This window comes from Microchirus variegatus, assembly GCF_963457635.1.
Source record: "Microchirus variegatus genome assembly, chromosome: 7".
Lineage (NCBI taxonomy): Eukaryota > Metazoa > Chordata > Actinopteri > Pleuronectiformes > Soleidae > Microchirus > Microchirus variegatus.
Window position 1 is genome coordinate 21,126,973 of NC_139808.1, and position 21,363 is coordinate 21,148,335.

At 39.8% G+C, this 21,363-nt stretch overlaps 2 protein-coding genes across 3 annotated transcripts; one reads left to right on the forward strand and one right to left on the reverse strand.

Annotated features, from left to right (window-relative positions):
* Positions 1 to 134: 134 nt before the first annotated feature.
* Positions 135 to 12,088, reverse strand: LOC310929450 (ras-related protein rab7-like). 2 transcript variants are annotated; one of them, XM_083892214.1, is made up of 6 exons: positions 11,734 to 12,088; positions 5,409 to 5,470; positions 4,705 to 4,831; positions 3,660 to 3,878; positions 1,672 to 1,800; positions 135 to 1,527 (listed from the first exon to the last, which is right to left on the reverse strand). In XM_083892214.1, exons 2-6 carry the CDS (start codon positions 5,459 to 5,461, stop codon positions 1,432 to 1,434), a joined length of 624 nt encoding a protein of 207 aa, XP_083748340.1. In that variant the 5' UTR covers positions 5,462 to 5,470; positions 11,734 to 12,088; the 3' UTR covers positions 135 to 1,431. The 2 variants fall into 2 exon arrangements, with proteins under 2 accessions (XP_083748340.1, XP_083748341.1); XM_083892215.1 differs by lacking the exon at positions 11,734 to 12,088 and adding an exon at positions 11,474 to 11,592.
* On the forward strand, positions 11,508 to 20,833 carry LOC310929241 (fibrinogen-like protein 1; the record flags this gene model as incomplete). The annotated part of the gene is made up of 7 exons (XM_083891962.1): positions 11,508 to 11,643; positions 16,346 to 16,554; positions 17,750 to 17,945; positions 18,396 to 18,473; positions 18,555 to 18,667; positions 18,798 to 19,060; positions 20,491 to 20,833. 7 exons carry the CDS (start codon positions 11,508 to 11,510, stop codon positions 20,831 to 20,833), a joined length of 1,338 nt encoding a protein of 445 aa, XP_083748088.1.
* Between the last annotated feature and the right edge of the window lie 530 nt (positions 20,834 to 21,363).

The following is a 21,363-nucleotide window of genomic DNA, read 5'->3' on the forward strand; positions in this document are numbered from 1 at the left end:
CAGAAAAATGTATCTATTGCAAATGGGCAAAAGTCTGGATGCACTGAAATCCAGAAATCAACCAAATGAAACAGAAATCAAGGCAGAAAATGTCACACCACTAATGTATTCAAGAGTTTTATTTGACATCCCAATTTAGTTTGATAACATCATTGGCCATCGCAGTGATTTTCTTCTATAAGGAGGCGTAATACCAGGACAAAAAGTTGGATCTTTAAATGCAGAGAGAGAACATTGATTCCTGTTCAATCAGCGTTTTACCTTTATTGTCTATACACCGTAATACACAATCTATTAAAAATATTAAGTACTTAGCCAACCTGAGCTACAAGCAGATAGAGAACAGCAATAATAAAGACATGACAGAAGGCAGACAGATGTATGTACGTACTATAATTCCATAGCATTGAAAGATGTATGATGAAAGATGCAACACATAGAGCATTAATAGTAGCAGTACAAGTAATGTTACATAAAAGGCAAATATTAATATATTAAGAATTAATCCATGTTTTACACCATGACTGCATCATCAGCGTCTACTTTATGCCCTTTTAGGAACTTTTCATCTGCATTGTGAGGCAGTTAACACACAACCTTGAAGGGAAAAGGCAATACAGTCACCAAACTGACAGATTTTGAGGTTATATTTCACATGGAAAAAGAAGCAAGGGTGTTTTTTTTTTTATTTGAAGGTCACCTCAAGATGATGTAGCAGACATTGCCCAAAGTCAGTCATCCCGCTGTAACACTTAAAAAGAAAAAAAGAGGCAAAAATGTATAAAAGAAATAGAAAAAAGGATTGGCTTAAGAAACGACAACCAATTGAGAAGAAAAAAAAAAATATATATACATACACACAAATAAAGAGAGAGTTCAAGGGATTATTTCTTGAGAGAAAGGCAACGGAAAACAAACAGAAAAGTGAACGCGAGAATATTCGTGGAATGCTGACATTAGCCAACATCGCCTCACACTACAGAGCATCAGCCCGTCCAGTCCATCCAGAGATCCAAATTGCACTCTTTGAACATGGCTCCTGAATCTCATCCCCTCAGTGTGACGATCAGAGCCACAGTCAGACCATTTGTCTGGTGGGCAGGACAGGAGATAACTCACTATCAAGTCAAGGACTGTGTGATCAGAAAGTTGTCATTCTTTTATTGTGTGATCTTTGGGCATTAGATCTATTAATGTGTACGTTTTGTTTTTTACAAGAGTACGCTAGAGTATTAATTTGTGTATTAAGTGCAGGTGGGGCTACATCCATGTGCAGCGTACTTTGTCAAGGGTTGTGTTGATGGAATGAACAGTGGTGTGATGGAGGAAGACCAGTAGGGAAGTCCATTCCCTTGGAGAGAAGGTGCAGGTGATGTAACCGGTGACAGGGTGGTTCAGAAAGCCAAGACAGAAGATGGTCCAAGGTGTCCTTCAGCAGCTGCAGCTTTCTGCTGAAGCTTTAGCTCTGTCGTTCCTATCCAGTTTTATGGGCTCTGGGAATTCATTATACAACTCCACCTCTGTCTCCTGAAAGAAGACAAGAGAGATTAAAACAATCAGGGGAGGATACAGCGGTAGAAGAAGAGTGAGTGAATTAAAGGACCACTGTTATACAAAACTGCATCAAAAGAGCACAAGTTTCACTTTGCATTTCAATCAACCCTGACTAACCTGTTTGAGGGCGTTACGTGCAATTGTTTGGAATGCCTGTTCTACGTTTATGGCTTCTTTGGCACTGGTCTCAAAGTAGGGGATGTTGTTTTTACTCTGACACCAAGCCTGAGCCCGTTTGGTGGTTACCTGTAGGAAGAGGAAGCAACAGATTAATAATAATTGTTCATTTTTTTTTTATTTAAAAAAACATTTCATTTAAACATTTAATTATATAGCAACTTAATGTAACATTTAATAACAATATTTTGGAACACTGTGAACAGATTTGAACATAACTAAATAAATAACCAAAGATTTCTCTCTTTTCTCTAACAAAATAATACTGTTGAAAAATACAAAGTAAATGATCAATCAGACTGGGATTTGTCCCCAAAGCATGCTGGGAAGTTTAGTTCTTCATTAGAAGCAGTTTTGTTCCAGTAGAAATAACTTGTTTTGATAAACCGCAAAGGTAAGACAACATTTCCGCTTGTATTTCTTGAAAGTCAGTTGTTTTGCTCTTATTTTGGGGCTTGATCCGTGAATCTTGTTCGTAGAGTAATAAAAATCTGTGAATTCTCCGCTGTTTACATAATCACGCTGACGCTCCGGTGCCACTTTTCAATGTGTGCGCTGGAACGGTTTTTTTCACCTCCTGCTGGTTTGATCCATCTGTGTTTTAACTGTGTTTGGTGAACATGCGAATGGTTTATATGAGCTTTTAGCTGAGTTTCTGACCTTTCTGTGGGTATGCGGCATGTCTGTGTTTGTTAAAGTTAGACATGGTTTTATGACGCTTTTGGCGCTGCGTCTGACGCTGCCCCGGTACTGAGGACATCAGTAAAGAAGAGGTTAACGCGATTAAAAAACATAACTCGTTAATGATGACTGTAATTAATTAATCACAATTAAAGCGATAATTTGACACCCCTAATAAAAATAAGTTTGGTAGCACTAACAGCTCATATCATGTGGCTGACTGGAAAAATAACTGCGAGTTAGAAAGGGAGTTTCACGATTCTGTTTTCTCAGATCGCGACAGGGGTTCGTGGCTCCGAGTATCACGATTTCGATTTTGATACTCATATCGTTACAGCCCTAGTTAATAGACTGAATTACTAATTTAAAAAAAATCAACTGTTGAATATGATCAGTCAGGGTCAGGGTTTGATCCTTGCTCTGTGAGTTTACATGTGACAGCAGCAACTGGGTATATGCAGGAATCCTGAAGTTCATTTCAATACCCTTTTAAGACTTTTTCAAGACTTTCTCAAAATATTTTAAGACCTCATCGCCACTTCAAGCTGTAATCAGCAACACATATTTTACTTACAAAACCGTTTTAGTTTGCAATTAAATTTATAGAGCACAACCATATACCATTTTGGATATTAATTCACGCAAGGAGGAGCGTGTTCGCTTTCGAAAGATGCATAATGTCACGTGTACGCACGTCCCTGAGCCGATCTTGCAGGGTGAGCATGCCTGTGCAACGTTGTTTTTAACAAACACTCAAATTAAAGGAGGAAAATAAATGCATTCTTTTTGTAGTCAAACTCTATGGACAAAATTAAATATCTCATGAAATCACAATTAAGACTTTTTAAGGACTTTAATTGTCCCAAAATGGATTTATCAACTTTTAATACTTTTCAAGACCCCGTGGACACCCTGTGTAATAAAAAAGTGCTGCTAAAAAACATAAACCATTTACCAAGAACCATTATAGGTCATAAACAACAATGTCTGACTATTATTTTATTATTATAAGTGATGTAAAAGAGAATGAAACATATCACATGGAGAGGATTGGCAAGCAATATTTGGTCAGAAGGGAAGAACTTGGTACAAACTGTATTCTCTCTACAGCTGTTTGAGTCGATGTGCACTTGCACACATCTCAAATATGTATACACACAAGAAAAGGGGCTTTGTATCAAGAAGATTTGACTATTAGACAGTGTAAAAAGGAAGATGATTAATTATTTAAAACTACATATACCAACCTGTCTATTCTCCAAGTCAATCTTGTTGCCTAGCACCACAAAGGGAAAGTTCTCAGGATCTCGGGGGCTGGCCTGGATCAGGAACTCATCTCTCCAGCTGTCCAGGGTCTTGAAAGTATTGGGCGCAGTCACATCAAACACAAGCACACAGCAGTCTGCTCCTCGGTAGAAGGCAACGCCCAAGGACTGGAACCTCTCCTGTCCGGCTGTGTCCCATATCTAGACAACCAAATCCAGACTTTAATTTAGTGAATATACACAGGAGAGGAAAGGGGGTAAAGTCATGAACTGTGACACTAATGAGTGTCTAGAACACGTGTCAAACTCAAGGCCCGGGGGCCAGATGTGGCCCGCCAGATCATTTTATGTGGCCTGTGAGGTCTATGCTGCTTTAAGGCGTGTTGACCATAAACTACATTTCCAACAATGCATGGCGATTGTGTTACCCGTGAAGTGGTGGGATGCCGCCACTTCACGGGTAACACAATAGTTTGCAGTGTATCATTGTCATGCGATGAATGAAATTGAGATTGAAATATCCACAAATGATCCCAAAATGTCCAAGAAGAGAAAGATTGATGCAGATGGAAGGCAGTTTCAAGAAAGATGGGAAGGCTTCAAGGAGAAAAAACGGTATGTCTTTTGTGTTATGAGGCGGTGTCGGTCGTCAAATAGTACAATGTACGTCGACACCAAACAAGGAGCCAAGTATGCCAAAGTTAGCCTTCAAGAAAAACAACAAATTGTCAAAGAATTAAAAGGCCAACTGCGATCGCAGCAGAATGTTGAATGATGCGGCAGTGAAAGCTAGCTTTATTGTGGCTGAAGAAATCACCCGTGCCGCAAAGTCTTTTTCTGAGGGTGCGTTTACATTTAGTTACATTTATTCGGTCTTACAGTGACATCTGGCCCTTTGAGAGCAAACATTATGCTGATGTGGCCCTCAGTGAAAATGAGTTTGACACCCCTGGTCTAGAACAAAAGTAAATAATCTAATCGGATTTAAAGATGTAGCCCTTCCAGATGTAAGTGTGCCTCACCACACCTGCATTGTAACGAGCCGGTCGTCCACCATCACCTCCTTGGTCAGGAAGTCAGCGCCTATTGTTGCTTTGTACTGGTTGCTAAACTTCTTGTTCACGTACTGGTTCATTAAGGACGTCTTTCCGACACTGAGCAGAAACAGAACAGACGAGAGATTAACTGATTATAGGAGCAAAAAAAAGCAGACTTTAACTGTTATATTTCACAGACAACCAATTAGACCAACACAGACTTGACAATTACAATGTGTGTTGGTGACGATGTGACCCAGTGTACGTTATCCTCAGATATTTAATTTCATTTTATTTAGTAAAATCACCACCAGCTAATCATCACTAGAGCCTGAAGCATTTCTTCTCATGACATGTTTTTTTAACTGGGTACTGAAAATGTATTTGGTTAATTACATCAGGCTTAATATGAGTAGTGAGGGTGTGTTGAAATTCACTTTTATTCTGCCCACTCTTTATTGTGGTCATGAAAATAAGGTATTTTTGGGTGAGGCTGCATTAGTCAAGAGCTGAGGTCTCACTCTGCCTAGTGGCAGCACAGTCATAACTCCTGACAACAAGGAAGTAACCATTTAAAAAGATTTGATTTCCCGACAAATATAATAGCTTGGTATGTCAGAACTATTTTTGAATATAAAGATAACCAGCTGTGTTTCACATGTCAGTGTTGGACGTACGTTACAAAATGACTCACCCAGAATCTCCCAGGATGATGACTTTCAAGAGCACTTTCTTCCTGGATGTCATTTTCCAAAGCTGCAGGAAGACAAAAAGAGAGTCAGACAGTCAACAACTTAAATTAAACTAAATCACAATCTGTTCATTCAACCGTTTCTCTACTGGTCAGGGACAAAAAACCTAATAAAATACAAATACTGTATTGGAAAACAGTACACAAGTTTGCAAGTAGGGTTTCATGCCCATGGACCAATCGTAATTGTTACCATTTATTCCAGTCATGTGCTTTCTGAGCTGCTGGGCAAATCACGAGAAACACATCATTGTTACTCTGAAGTAACCAAGTACATACAAGTACATAGGGACCGTCTCCTCCAAACAAAGTGACACATCTGACATTTTCTGCCGAGATCACAGTCAATGAGCAGACAACACACTGCATCACATGTATGCGCTCAAAAAAATGTCAGAGAATAAAACAAAAACACCATTCAAAACATGGTTTAGGGTAGCATGAATATTTAAATAATCCTCGGTAATAGTGTACATGTCTTTATATGGGCATATATTTGTATCACAGGTGTGATTTCTGAAATTGCACTTTAAATACAGGTGTTACAAACGTACATTTTCAGTAATAAGGAACAGATGTATTTGACATATTTATGTTGACGTCGACTGATATGGGTTTTTCTGTTGAAGCAGGTATTTAACAAGTCAGGGCAGCCCACAGCCAATAATAGATGCCAGATAAAGTATACTTTAAATATTACATTGAAACTGGGTTTAAAAAAAAAAACCAAAAACTAAAATGCAGAATTTGTAACTGGCTAATCAATAAATAATAATCAGCCAATGCAAAACCCTTTTCCGAAAATAAACCTAATTTTGAGGTTCTAAAAATACAGCTTGGCAATGCCACATTTAACCTCATTCCAACAAAAGTTTGTTATTTGACAATGGAATTTGAGAAGGAGCATCATATACTGCATGAGGCCAATCACTGTAATCTGATATAAATTTCATGTGTTTCAAGTACAACTTTTTGTTGCTACAATTAACTGTCAGATACAAATATAGTTTTATGTTCAAGTCCAAAGAAACTATCTGTAAAACTGATCCACACACAAACCAAATGAACCGACTAAAATAAACTCTGATTACATAAGAAGCTGCTTTATCTTTTGTCACATATTTATTTTACTTGTACAGGAACACTGGAGCACACGGCAATGAAATTGTTTATAGTATGTGCAAATACTGACAATGGCTGCAGCAGCAACTTTCTAAAGTTAATATGGCAGTAATCTGAAATGCATTGAACAATTGCAAATGATGACTGTCGATGTGATGTTTTAAAAAAATGCCCAAAACTTAGTAGTAGAAGTAGAGTCAGTACATCTGAGCAGTATTTGTTTATAAAACTAATGAAACGGCTAGTTTAAAAAGAAAATATTAATCAGAATCAGTTCAACTGCCAAATATGTATTAACATAAGATTCAAAGAAGCCTTAGGATTCACAAAAGCAATTTGTGTACACACGTCAGCAAAGCAGAGACAATCTTCTTCGTTTGGCTTGTACCTCTAGGAGTCGTCCCAGTGGATTAACTGTCCACATACTTGATTTTTAAGCTGGATGCCCTTCCTGGCGCAACTCCCCCATTTTTCTGGGCCTGGGACCGAGTATACACAGTGACTAAATGTGGTCCCCACGTGGTTGGGGTAACAGCAAAGGACCGCAGGTAAAATCAAATCTGGCCCTTTGCCCTGTGGGACGTCAGCTCTACCAACAGAGCTATGTTTTATGTTTTAAAACTGGCTTGGTGTAGTTCTTCTATGTGCTGTACATGGCAAGCACAGAAAATAGAGACATTTTTTCACTGCCATATACCGTGCACTAAATCTGTAACTTATTTGGAGGAAATGAACACTTCCATCTGCTTTTGTTGAATCACACGAACCTGTTTCACAACATCTTAACAGAAAATGTGACCACTTCCTATCAGCTCACCATGAAAGTTAGGGTTTTCCCTGACACGATAACTCTCAGGCAAAGCACCAAAGCATTCAAGTGCAGCATGTAAGCACAGTCAACACAATAAAACTACATCTACAGGAGTATCTGAGTGCGACAAACAATTTCTCAGTCAACTCAGTCAGCTGAGTTACCTGCACCACTTAGAAAGTGAGCCATCTTCTGACATCAAATCAAAGACAGTTACAGTAACATTTTAGGTGGCTATAGGAAGATAATACAAGGACAGCGGTGTTTATAGATGTAGTGATCACTCAGATTCATTAGAAAATAATGCAGTATAGACGTTTGGTTGAGCTTTTCTCCTCAACAATGGACATACTATCAAAGGAAGCTATCGGAAATGACAAATGTCAAGTTTAAACGGTTTGAATAAGAAGTTACATGTCAAAACCGGCAGGGAAAATAAAAAGAGGAATAATAAAGAATTTGAAGAAAAAACATTAGTGGGATTTCTGCTTGCACAGCAATCCCACTACATATTGTAATGTTGATGGTCCAAAATAATGCACATTTTCACAAAAACTTAATGAACAAAGCACAAAAGACATTTCAACATTTCAGCCCAACCCAAACCGGTTGTTAGTGTCATGCGAGCACATAAACAAAACTTAAAAAAAATAAAGCACAACACAAGTTTACCTGCTCAACTTACTCACGACACATGATGAAATCTAAATCCTAAAAAACAAGTCCATGAAACACAAACACTTCAGCTCCCATCAGGAGCTGGAAAGTACACTTGCATAGTTTCAGAATGGAATGAGAACAGCACTCCAGTGACGACCATTCTGTGAAGCACAGACATGCTGACAGAAGCATGAACAACAGCGTTGTCTCGCCCCAGACCAGTCACATGATTACTGAACAAATTCATTTCAGCTCAACCGCAGAACGTAAGACATTAATAAACGCAGATTATAGTCTGAAATCAAGTAGACATCGCTCACCAAATTAAACCAACATCAAGTATCATTTACTATAGTTTTAAGACCAGTTACACGCATTAGCTCATATCGTTATATTTTATTGCATAATGAAATATGTAGACAAGAAAGAGTTCCACACAAATAAATTAAATGTTTTTGCTCTTATGAAGTGTATAATTTATCGACCCCCACATATAAACTTCTTATCTTCTCAAAGATTTAACATATTTGATTTACATCCCATCACTAACCTGGCAATCTAAAAACATATTTATAATATAATGGCTTTTAAAACCTCATAGTGCTGTGACACGTGGCACTTTGGGTATCTTGTGGGTGTTCTAATGCTTATATGAATAAACATACATCGACTAATTGATGTCTCATTATGTGTTTTGGTGCATTTCCGTAATACCTTTTGCCCACAGTGGTCTTAATATGCTGTCGTAATCACCAGCAGCATGACATTTTATGACTGAAGTTAATCAGCAAGACCATGACAACCATTTTTGTTTGTGCCTGTGTGAATGTTGAGTGAGAACATGAACAGTCAAAGCTTCAGTGAGGCTGACGGGTCAAGAATCAGACTACTGCGTTACATTTTGTTACAATGCAGGTCACATTAGCAGCAGTGTTGTTTTCGTCAACGATGACGATGACGAAATCTTTTCGTTGACGCCACTTTTTTTCATGACGATAACGAGACGGTGACGAGATAAATATGACTCTTTGATGACGAAAACATGACGAGACTTGTGTGAGTTTTCGTTGATGAGACGAGAATGGACGAAAATGTTAGTGGGTGGTCCGTCAGACGTTTGAAACGCATGACATTTCGTTTTTTCGGCCAATCACCTGACGGTCACGGAGAAAGCACATGGCTACTTAATATGCACGTACCCCACTACTGCTTCTGCAGTGTGTGTGTGTGTGCGTGCGTGTTCACCGTTGAATGACGATGGATAAGGAATCCCACAGAGGGACTGAACTGCGGCTGTACTTCTTCTAACCCGACACTTATGTAAGTGGACTCGTTAGCATTTTAAGCTAGCGATCTTTATGCTAACGTGTTGGCAAACAACAAACAGATGTATTATTATTTCTTTAGCAGCATGTTTAGCCATGTTTACATTCAGTGATGGTGTGGTCATCTTTTTGTGTGTAATAATAGCCAATCTGCAAGCTCACAGTGTGTTGCAGTGTGTTGAACTTATAGATCTGCCGCTATTTTCACAACTTATGTGTTACACAATGTGCCCAACAACAATCCCAGTCCAATGCTTATTGACCTAAATAAAATTTGTTAAAAGACTAAACTTCTTTTTTCGACTAAAACTAGACTAAAAACTCTTTTGAGTTTTCGTCGACTAAAACTAGACTAAACCCCTTTTGAGTTTTCGTCGACTAAAACTAGACTAAAACTATCACATATAGAAGTGACTAAAATGTGACTAAAACTAATAGGCATTTTCGTCCAAAAGACTAAGACTAAGACTAAATATAAGATGGTTGTCAAAAACAACACTGATTAGCAGTCACTTTTCGTCAAACTAGGGGAGAAAAAGACATTTGGAATTAGTCAGCCATGCAAATTTTGAATTTATACCATTTATTGTAATGTTCTGCATCTTAACTGCATAATTTAAAAGACGGTCACATGGTCTCCTGTCACCATCCCAGTTGGTAACATGACATGCATCGTGTGATGCACAAACGTGTGACTGAAGATCAAATGTTCTTATCCAAGTATAACTCATAATTAATGTCAATGAATACTGCTGAATTCCTACCTCTTGTTTCATAGGATTTTTTTTGGCAATGAAAAAACAAAACAATTTAATCAAATACTGTTTCAGATTAATAATCAAGATTTGAGTTGACGGCATTCACAGTACAAGCCAACCTAACTGTTTTAACTGTCATTTTGTTAAGTTCACCTTTAAAAGATTAAAACATTTGTTGTACCTCAGTCAAATCACATTTTATCTCCTGCCCATAAATCACTGCCACAATCTCTGCCTGTTTTCTGGTAATGTAGGTTATGGCCAAGGGAAAATGTATTAGATTGTGGTGGTGATCCAGGTATTCCAGGTATTGACACTGGGAAACTGGGTGGCTTTGGCAGAAGTTTGTGCTCTGTGAGAGCTTTCTCTTGTTAACTGTGTGCATTGCAAAGAGAAATTTTAACCACGTCAGCAGGAAGGGAACTTGTACTTTCCACAAACCTAGAGCTGTTGCAAACTGCCAGACAGGTACCTGGGCCGATAGTCAATTGTGCAAGAGTAAAGCAAACTGAGAAGACAGCAGGAATAGTTGTGACAACAAAAAAGGGATTGAAAATAAGTATTAAAAGCCAAAGAAGCAAAAGGGAAAAACAAAGCAGAGATGGCCGACAGGCAACATTTGTATTAGAACAAGAAAATTGAAGACTTTTTGGAGTTGATATGGCAAGAAAGCTTGTTGGTACAAGTAATAGGCGTTGTAGCCATGTCACATTTATATGTAAGCAGGTGTGAGTCACTCACAACTGAAACAAAAACCATTTCACATTGAAAAACACTAGAGTCCAATCTGCCTGGCAACAACATGACAAACATACAACAACCAACACATTACACATAAAAACCTACCTTTGCATGTATCACGATAGAAAGACCATAAAACAATAAATACCCTGTAATAATTTATATTATCAAGATAATCATACATGGAGAACATCAAAACAGTAACTTTAAAATGGGAGTTTGCCAACATGGGGTTTGACTGATTTATTTTGAAGAAGCGAAAACAGCATTTTCCCAATAATTCCAGTATCTGTGTTTTTGTATGTGTATCCTTAGTGACATGTTTTGTAATATCACATTACAACATTTTGTAACATTTCTTGTTAACGTCAGTAACGTTTAGGTATCATTAGTTCATCGGTTTCATACGCAAAAAATACAGTACTGACAGAAGGATCTGTCCGTTCTATCCAAACTACAAACTCTTAAAATAAATAATTATTCTAATAATTGCCGCAATAACACCGTGAATCGCAACTTATCTTGGTTGAGCTAATTGTGATAGAAAATGCTCATATCGTCACATGATAAATAGTTCAATTCAATAATTACATATTCGCATAGTCGACGTTTGACGGAGCACAAGATGCATCTTTCACTGCAGCTCAGTTCGACCGACACCGTCTCCTTCCTGAGCGGAGTGGACCCAGAGGAGCCACAGGCCGGCCTTGTTTTTGCCAACCAGATTCTCGAAAAACACAGCACCACCATTAACATTAGCTGTAGCAGCATTAGCATTCAGGGGAAACCGAGCGCACAGTGTACATGCAACACTCTCAGACGCACAGACTGTTGTCGTGTGGAAAACTTACTCTCAGTTTGTTCCGCAGCGAAGCAGGGACTTGTTGACGGCACCGGGACCAACCTGCCGGGCTGACTTCTGCTGTTAATGTTGAGAGCAGCGAGCGTCACAAGCTAACTAGGCGTTACGTTAGTTAGTTAGCTGGCTGGCTAGCTGGTAGTCCACTCGTCAGCTAGCGTCAATCTTCCAATGTCTCGTTTCAAATTCCAATATAATGGGTTGCCTTTATCGCGAACTCCCCCCAAAAACAGCGTCGTAAGCTGAAGAGGAGGATTAAGAACGGGCGGTGTATAAATTTGGCACTTTGTTTGAAGGCTTGCCTGCCTGACTGCCTGACTGTCTGACTGCCTGCTCCCCAGCTTCTCTCTTCCCCTTTCACTTCCTTCTCCAAAACAACGCCTGCGTCATACGTCACACGTAGCAAATTAAGAATTCCAGCCCTTGGTCTTTATCATACACTGAATACTGAATGTCCTTACTGGGTGAATATTTATAATATATTTCGTACATATTCGGCTGAACACCCTGCGTGACAATGTGCTCTATTAGAACCATTAAAAACATTTGAAACAGCATATTCACAGCGCTAATGGTTATTAGATTATTCATGAGTCCTGAATGTTCCTGCAATTTTAAAGGTGCCATATGTAAGAATGTGTCCAAAAACGGTTACTACATTCAATTCAAGTTTTTTGACGAAACTGGCAACTTGTGGTTGCTCGGCAGCTGTGACTCTACTGACTGCAATGATTGGTAGACGGCGGTAGGTGGCGCCACATACCAAAACATGATTTCAAAACATAAACATGTTTGCAGTCTCCAAAATATATGAGTGATGTGAGTTTAGTTTGTTATATGAACATTATTCCTGAGTCTCATATTAGGCATATTGGGAGGATTTTACGGCCAGTTGCTTTAGATTTATTACATAATGCACCTTTAACATTAAATGCTTTTGTGTTTTCATATTTTAGGTAAAAAAGGACATGTGGGCCCTCGATTTTACTGTTGATATGATGGTACAATGTACTATATGTAGGCCTGTCTGCTCTATGTTGTACGATTAGACTATATAAGATTTAAACAGAGTGAGCAATAAAATAGTCAAAAGTAAAAGTATTATTAAAATGGGGTTGTCCTCTTCTCAATATATACATTTTTTTTATTAAATAATCCTAAAAATGATGTTTGATGGACTAGTTGTACAGTTTTAGCTACAGTTCACGTTTTTTGTGTGTATAGTATGATATAAATAATGGCATTTAGGAGGTTCTTACAAACAAAGCACATTCAAAATAGAATAAGTAAAGACCCAGATATTCTGTCATTAATGATCTCATTGTATGATTAAACAGTAACACTAATTGTTAAGGTTCAGCGTCAGAAAAATCAGATCTAAAACTCTGAGGCTTTATAGCATGAAATCATGTTAATATACATAAGTTCATTGTAACAATCATGGATGTACGTTAAGATACAATACATCTAACAAGACAACAATACATATAAAATATAAAATAAAATCGTGTGTTGTGTGTGTATCATGGTCCAAATCCCTTCTACCAAAGGCACTGTTTTCAGGTTTATATTACATCCAATTATAATGCATTATTATTATTATACTAGAAAAGTGTTGTGTGAAAGCATTAAATCCCTGACAAAAAGGAGAGATGTGATGATTCACCACGAGAGGTCACTATCAGCCTGTTTTAAATAGATAAAGAGAGTGAGATGTGGTCTGAGACTGGAGTCTACATTCATGCTCTACACGTTTAACAAGCACTCCTGCTCTCTGAGGAAATGACATCATATTGGGACAATGTAAAAGCCAGATAGGCAGATCACCAGCTTCATTACATATGTATTGTTCTCCTATTTAAGGAAGCTTAGTGTATTATTTGAGGTTTTTTACATAACATTTTGTAGATGAAAAATTAAGTAAAGGTTTGCCAGATAATATGTACCAATATCTAACACCGTTATTATCATTTTATGAGGTCTGGTGTTTGTTTACAGTCATTAGGAGAGGTCTGATGATGCACATTTTTAAAAGCTTTATGACTCCTAAAACTTTGTCCCACTAACTATGAGCTACTGTATGGGGTGCTTTAAGCAGCTGCCTTTTCATCAAATTAAAATAATTGATGCCCACAAAGCAGGAAAAAACTTTCCAGCAGAATGACTCGTAGGATTGCAAGGACAGCAAAATAATACCGCTGTTTTTCTGCAGATGACTCTTTAGCAGACTGTGTGGTAGTTGACTTTATACTGTGCAGCAACACCTGCATGTTATATGACCCATCAGACGAAAACCTTTCTTTTGTCAGAAGTTTTTAAAGGAACATTTAAACAAAGCTGATGCTTTGTTTAGTGCAGTGCTGAGCAGGTACATCATTTCTTGATAAGAACACCTCTCCAACTTTTGCACATGGATTCAGATTAATATGCAAATTCTGAACACAAACATCACACTGTCTCTGAACAAAAAAAGCAGAGGATGAACACCTCAAGATCCAAAATGGTCTACTTTAAGGGACACAAACAGAAGGTTTTGACAGTCTCCAATGAGTCTTTCCTAAATATAGATGCATCAAGAGTCTGTGGATGGACTTGAAAAAGCAATGCAAGCAAGAAGGAGCAAGACGCTCACGCAACTAAAAGCCTATTGCAAAGAAGATGAGATGATGATCTTTCAAACAAAAGCTGGAAGACTCTGCTTTGCTATGTACAAGCTGATATTTACCCCAAAAAAGGCTGTTACTGAGTACTAAACTGTGTATGTACTATTAGTTACCTCTTTAGGACCTTTTCTGTCATAAACACTGACCTTGTCAGGACCAGTAGTCCTCATGGAGACAAAAACCTGATCCTAATGAGGCAGAACCTAATTTCAGAGGAATTGTCCAAGTTTAGGGCTAAAATTTGAGGTGAGGGTTAGGCATTATGGTTAACGTTAGCGATAACGCTCTGTTTAGACTGTCCAAATGAATGGAGGTAAATGCAGCGTCCTGAGAAGAATAGACACACAAACCTATGTGTGTGTGTGTGAGAGAGTCCCTCTGTAGTTCTTAAGTGTCAAGTGTTTCCATTTCAATCCACCAAACTGTCAGGAGAGGATAGCAAGAGGAAAGGTGATGGGATTGTGAATGCTGATCAGGCAGACTGTATTTCTCAAATCAAAGGATTATCTACTCTGGTTGTACGTGCTGACATAAATACACATGAAAAGAAAGCACCAGGAGGCCACTTCAAATACCTGGAAAATATATTACAATGAATAACACACTGAATAAACACAGTAAACATAATTATAAACCCTGGAAAGAGAGTGAGAGAGAGAGAGAGAGAGAGAGAGAGAGAGAAGTGTGTATTTTATACTAGCATGAAAACCGTAACTAACCTTAGCCCATACAAAAATGCTATATATTTGGATGCCTTTTGAATAAATGGACAGATTGTTAAAGCAGTATCGGAAAAAATTAATTAAAACGTTATACTCTGTTGAGAGCATGTGACATTTAACAAGTATACAAATATATACATTTTACAAGTATACATTTTGATCAATTTCTAATTTAAAATCTTCGTCTGTTCCTGCACAGTTTGTCACAGTATTCTCTGTGCCTGAACCTCACAGGTACCTCATCTTGATTTAGTTGTGCTCCTCTGTGCTCACATGTGTGTCTACATGAATGTTTGCCCTCCTTGTTACGGGAGCGTGCCTCTCCCAGGCCCTGATGACCAGGATGACTGGTGTTTATGGAGGAATTCCAGCTTTCTCTCACCTATTGAATGTCAAGTCTTTATGGCTTCTGTGGAACTCGGTTTGTCAACACAAACACTGCAACACAAAAGGACGTGGAAGTGGTGCATGGTGTGGAAGGAAGGAGCCACATATTTTGAAGCCACGTATTTGAAGCAGCATCTCTGCAAACACTGTCACGTTTGCACCTCGATAAGTTATGAGGTTTCAGAATGAAAAGAAACAACATTATCACACTGCAATAAAGGATGCCAGGCAAGGCTGACATCCTCATATGGATTCAATACACACAGGGATTTCTCTCCATATTCTGGGTGTGTGTGCATCTGTGTGTAAACTCATTCTATGTGTGGCAGTGTGGGAGAGAAAGAAGGAGGTGAGTTAAGGAGATGGGCAGATTTTGTGTGTGTGTGTGTGCATGTGCATCAGGGGGTGGGTGCATTAGTCCGTGTCAAACAGCAAAGAGTGCCGCAGTTATCTAGGAATCTGAGCCAAAGCAACTTCACTAACAGAGGGGAGCAGGAGACAAGAGGAGGACAAGCAGTGAGGGGGAAAAAAGGAGGGAAGAAGAGGATGAAAGAGGCAAAGGGAGAAGAAAACAACAATAATAGAACGATCTAGACATCAAGGAAGGGCTGTAAAAACTTTACACTTATTGAGATTTAAAGAAAAGTGGAGGGAGGGTTTTCAGAGTACCATCGGCGACAGAAGGACAAACATTTTGCAGCTTGGAGGAAGAGGCTGGACCATTGCTCAAGAGATTAAAACAAAGATCAGGAAAATCTGCTGTATTTTCCCATGATTCCTTTTGGCTCTATTGGTTTGCTGTCACTGTATGTGGGTGCCCTGCTGTCTTTAGATGCATCCCCAGCCTGCACACAGCCTCCCTGCAGGGACAGTCTGGTGGCCGCACCCAACCCACCTGGGTCAGCAGCAGGAGTAGGCATTGGGGCCTGTGAGGGTCAGACTGGGACAACCGGCTGTAAGATGGGGGTTTCCCTTCCAGCCATCGCAGGCGCTCCTCGGAGGGTGGAGCACAGGCATGATTTACCGCAGGTTCAACCTAAGGTAAGTGACATAAGCCAAGTGGAGCAGCAGTGACCTGCTTGTGAGATATAGTAACACATCTTGAAACATGCCATTGAAAGATAATGCAGCTTGTAATCAGATATTTCTCAGGCAGTCCTTCAGATACAGTTAGAGAGAAGATGAAGCAGGAAGAAGAACTGTGGCCTCTGATTGTTCATTCATGTGTGCCAACAGAGACTGAGCAGGCACAGGCCAGCAGGTCCTTTCTAGTGGGACAGACGTCCACTAAACTTGGCACCATCTAACAGCCACGGAGCAATGACAGTCAGCAATCACAGACGGGATAAAATTAGGTCTGCTTTAAAAATGTCCTCATCATATGTTTGTGCTGAGCTCATGCAGCAACAGGTGTGCGCGGGACATGATCACAATGGCTGATGTAAGTGTAAGAGATGGATTAAGAGTGACAGCGAACATGCCACTGAGCTGTAAGCCTTTGAGATGTCATCATCGACACCAAAGGATGCACATTTTCACTTCACACAGTGCCAAGTCCACTCAATCAGTCCATACACTCCCCTATATCAGAACGTATCTATTGTCAATAACAAATAGTGAATTCCGATCTGTATCCAGATCACCAAAATCTCACAAACATAGACTGTATATAAAAATAAATGTTGTCTTCTGATTTGAAAAGTGAAGCCAAGGAAGGACGGAAGTAGCCAAATGTCAATTTGAACAGAAGTCCCACTTCCCACTTGATTTATAACACAATTTTCCTGAGGAGTTAATGGTCTCATTTCTTCAATGGAACATGGTGTCAAATTTTGTAAGTTATGTTCCCATTTGGAGGAAAATAGATGATGTTATGGCATATATGAGTGGACACAGCTAGTATCCTCCAGTATGTGTCTGGTTGAAGGTGACGTCTGTGAATTTCTGGTTTAAAAAAACAGTCAAGCGTTGGTCAAATTGCAAATCTTCAGGCTTGGAAATTGAAGTTATTTTTCTAACAGAAGACTGAATATGGCCATAATCTTCATCCTCAGAAACTTCATCCTGACCTGTGACTTTTTGAGATGTACTAAGATTTACACAGACAGACAGACAGACAGACATAGCCAAATGATGGGAGGAATAAATGATCATGAACTGATTTTCATCACAGTGATTATGACTGACAACTGACCTAATATTTAATAAAATAAGTACCGGGGCAATGTCTGTGCAGATCGGAGGTGTCAAAGAGCGTCTCGTTCAGCTGCAGCGCTGCATGCACTCTGTCCAGGAAACAGGGGGGGCCTGGAGTCCTGGGGGCCAGGAGAGCAACTCTCTAGGGGCCATTCTGGCACTAATGGCAGCTGTGCTGACAGAGTGTGACCTCCACTGTCACAGCCAGGCCCTCGGGGCTATGGCCAAACGCCTAGGTGAGTAGCTCTTATTTATATCACCAGCCACCTTTGCAACACACACACACACACACACACACGCACGCACGCACGCACGCACGCACGCACGCACGCACGCACGCACGCACGCACGCACACACACACACACACACACACACACACACACACACACACACACACACACACACACACATATACACACATGCCATTGTACTCACTCCCCCTCACACAGTAAACAGAACCTCAATGAGGCCTGCTAAGTGTTGGTCATAGGTGAGTGCATAAGAATTCAACTGCACAGAGAAGGATGAGAACAACTCGTGTTCACAATGTGAGAAGCCTGAGAGAGTTATTAAACAAAGTGGAAGGCCTCCGCACAGTAAATCAAGACCAAGCCTCTATTTTCGGAGCCTGACGACAGTGTGATGTTTTTTTTACTGACAACTTAATCTTTCACTGTGCTCACAGAAAGTGCAGCGGTGGGAAGAGAGGGGGAGAAAGACCTGCTGCTCTTCCTGAAGAGCATCACACAATACTCTCCAACAGGTAAGGGCTTGAAGGCTGATAATATGATACATAATGTTTGATGATTAAACCCCTAAATAAAAACGTGTGTGTGGTTCTCAGTCGCGCCCTCAGACAGGTTACATCCTCAGGATTGTGCAGAGATTTACAAGCTTGGCATCAAAGAGAGTGGAATCTACACCATCCAGCCTGATCTGCACAGGCCAGCTCTGGAGGTATTTCAGATTCATCACACTCATAAACACACAGATAGACCCCCACCCCGATCTGCTTCTTTCAAAGTATGCTATCTGTGGATCAGTAAAATCTAAGCTTTATAATATCAAAGTCTTTGTTATGGCTCAGGCTAAATGTGACATGGAGACGGCGGGCGGTGGTTGGACGGTGATCCAGACTCGGCAGGATGGTTCGCTGAATTTCAACAGAACATGGCAGGAATACCAGGAGGGCTTTGGAAGTCCACAAGGAGAGCACTGGCTGGGGAACGCTGCACTGCATGCCCTCACCACCACCGGCCAACACCAACTCCGAATTGAGCTGGAGGACTGGCACCATCAGAGACGCCATGCGACCTACAACAATTTCAAAGTAGCCTCAGAGGCACTGAGGTGAAACACCAACACACACACTCTGCACCAGCTAGATGGGTAGATGGAAGGAACTATCCCAAAGCTCATGAAAATGTACATTCCTATCTTTTATATTTCTCAAGGACACTCAAAAATCAACAATATTTATTTAGAGTTTATATCAGATTTATTAAGAGTTTATCATCATTGTCCTGATAAATAATAACCAAGCCTTACAATAGGCAGCATTGTCATCTGCATAAGGCCTGGGAAATTCTTTCAGCATGTTTGCAGAGTTCCATTATCCTATGCAGATGTGAGTCTGTACTGTGACTGTACATGCTCCTTGCAGCACAACAGTCCAGTAGGTGGTGCACGCTCAGTTTACTGAGGGTTTTTATGGAGTATTTCCTCACTCGATGGGAGGGTCTAAGGATTGAGGGTGTCACTGGTGGTACAGGCTGTAAAGCCCTTCGAGGCAAATTGTGTGTGGTGTTAAGCTATATAAATAAAATTGACTTGAAATGAGGCAACAAAGTTGATGAAACTTGCTTGAGGTTATATGAGGAAATAGGACTCAAAGAATACAAAGACGTACGAATGCGAACAAACTCCTGGAGAGAAGGCGGTTTGGGGTGGCAGATTCAAATTGGAACCTTAAAAAAACCCATTCCAGTTCAAAATATACAGCTCAGAAGTGCACCGGACTGCCTGAAGTAACCACATAGTCCAGCAGAGGGCACTCTGAGAACAGAGTGTTTGGCCTTTTGACACTTTTGAATGTACAAATATGCTGACTCTGCTGTTGGCTTAGCTGTTAGCGCCACCTGAGTGAGGCAGACGAGGAGGAGGAGGCATCACAGTAAGCAATAATAAATAATTTCATCATGTTTTGAAGGAATATTATTATATCACATGATATTCATTCAAACTTGATTTTTTTTTAAAAGTGACACCACTAATTCAGAAGGCAAAAGAGAGAAAGAAAGAGAGAAGCTGCTCCTATTGGCTGTTCCACTACATCTACTGGTCCTTTCTGGTGCTAATTGCAATAACAAAACTTATCTAAAAAAAAGGAAAGTGTCTAAACTACATTCTGACAGTAAACATAACAAAAACTATCAGCTGCAGCTATCATTGTCAACAGAGACATCTTTCCGGAGATGGAGAGATTGGCTCAGATTATCTGTCCTGTATGTATCTTTATGTAAACACAAGTATGTTACATAAAACCCAGCAGATTAAACTTTACTATCAACATTTTTTCAGAGTGATCCTGCCTACTGCAGCTTTAACCATTCACTCAATAAAATGTAGACTGTTTTGCTGCACTGGGGAACCAAAACCAAAATGATTACTTTGGTCGTGGTTCTAGTTATCATGTGTGTAGGTCATGAGTGTGTGTGTTTGTGTTCCACACTTCAAAACACAGACTAAATCAGCCATGTGCTGGTGTTATTTTCTTCCAGGTATCGCCTGACAGCACGGGAATACTCCGGAGATGCAGGCAACGCCTTGAGCTACAACAAACGTTATAACCACGATGGCAGATCCTTCACCACCGCTGACCGAGATCACGACCGATATGCAGCTGGAAACTGTGGTCACTACTACAGTACAGGCTGGTGGTTTGATGCCTGCCTGGCAGCTAACCTGAATGGACGCTACTACCGTGGTCGCTACAGTGGAGTGACCAATGGCATCTACTGGGGGACATGGTACATCCTGACAGATGGACGCACTGGCGAACGCTACTCCTTCAAGAGGGTGGAGATGAAAACGAGACCTAAGAACTTTGTGGGGACGCCCTGAAGCTAATGATGAGCATCTGTAACAGCAGTCACAGAGCAGATGTTACAGATGTTTGAGCTGCTGTATGGACTTCACTCTGTTTAGAGCAGCTTTCATTGTCACTTATCAGTCACATGCAAATGGCAGCTAATAAATATATGGAAGGAAATAAACTGAGAATAATGTTTAAATATTCACGAGCACACTGATTCACTAGACCAGTACTGTGTAAAACAATGAAACCAAGAAAAATATATGAAAATTAGATGATAATAAATTGAAAATACTGGTTGTAGCTTTAACTATTACACATGTCCACATTAAAAATCTGTGGTAATGACTTAACCACTGGATGCATGCAGTGAGGCTGTGAGACATGGTTTACATTCAATATATTTATGATTTTCTTTTGTAATGCCAAACATGCACATACTGTACAGCACAATAGCCAGACTACTAAATATATTAATACTAAAAAGCACAATTTAACCTTATGAGATTTTTTATGCAACTAACTGCAAAGGTCAAACTGTCTGCAGTAGTATTCACAT

What these genes read in the sequence shown, in the direction of transcription:
- LOC310929450 (XM_083892214.1), bottom strand. Translation starts at nt 5,461, where the DNA reads ATGACATCCAGGAAGAAAGTGCTCTTGAAAGTCATCATCCTGGGAGAT. An exon ending in ACCGGCTCGTTACAATGCAG is followed by an intron (nt 3,879 to 4,704) that starts GTGTGGTGAGGC and finishes TTGGTTGTCTAG; the next exon opens with ATATGGGACACAGCCGGACA. An exon ending in CACGTAACGCCCTCAAACAG is followed by an intron (nt 1,528 to 1,671) that starts GTTAGTCAGGGT and finishes GTCTTCTTTCAG; the next exon opens with GAGACAGAGGTGGAGTTGTA.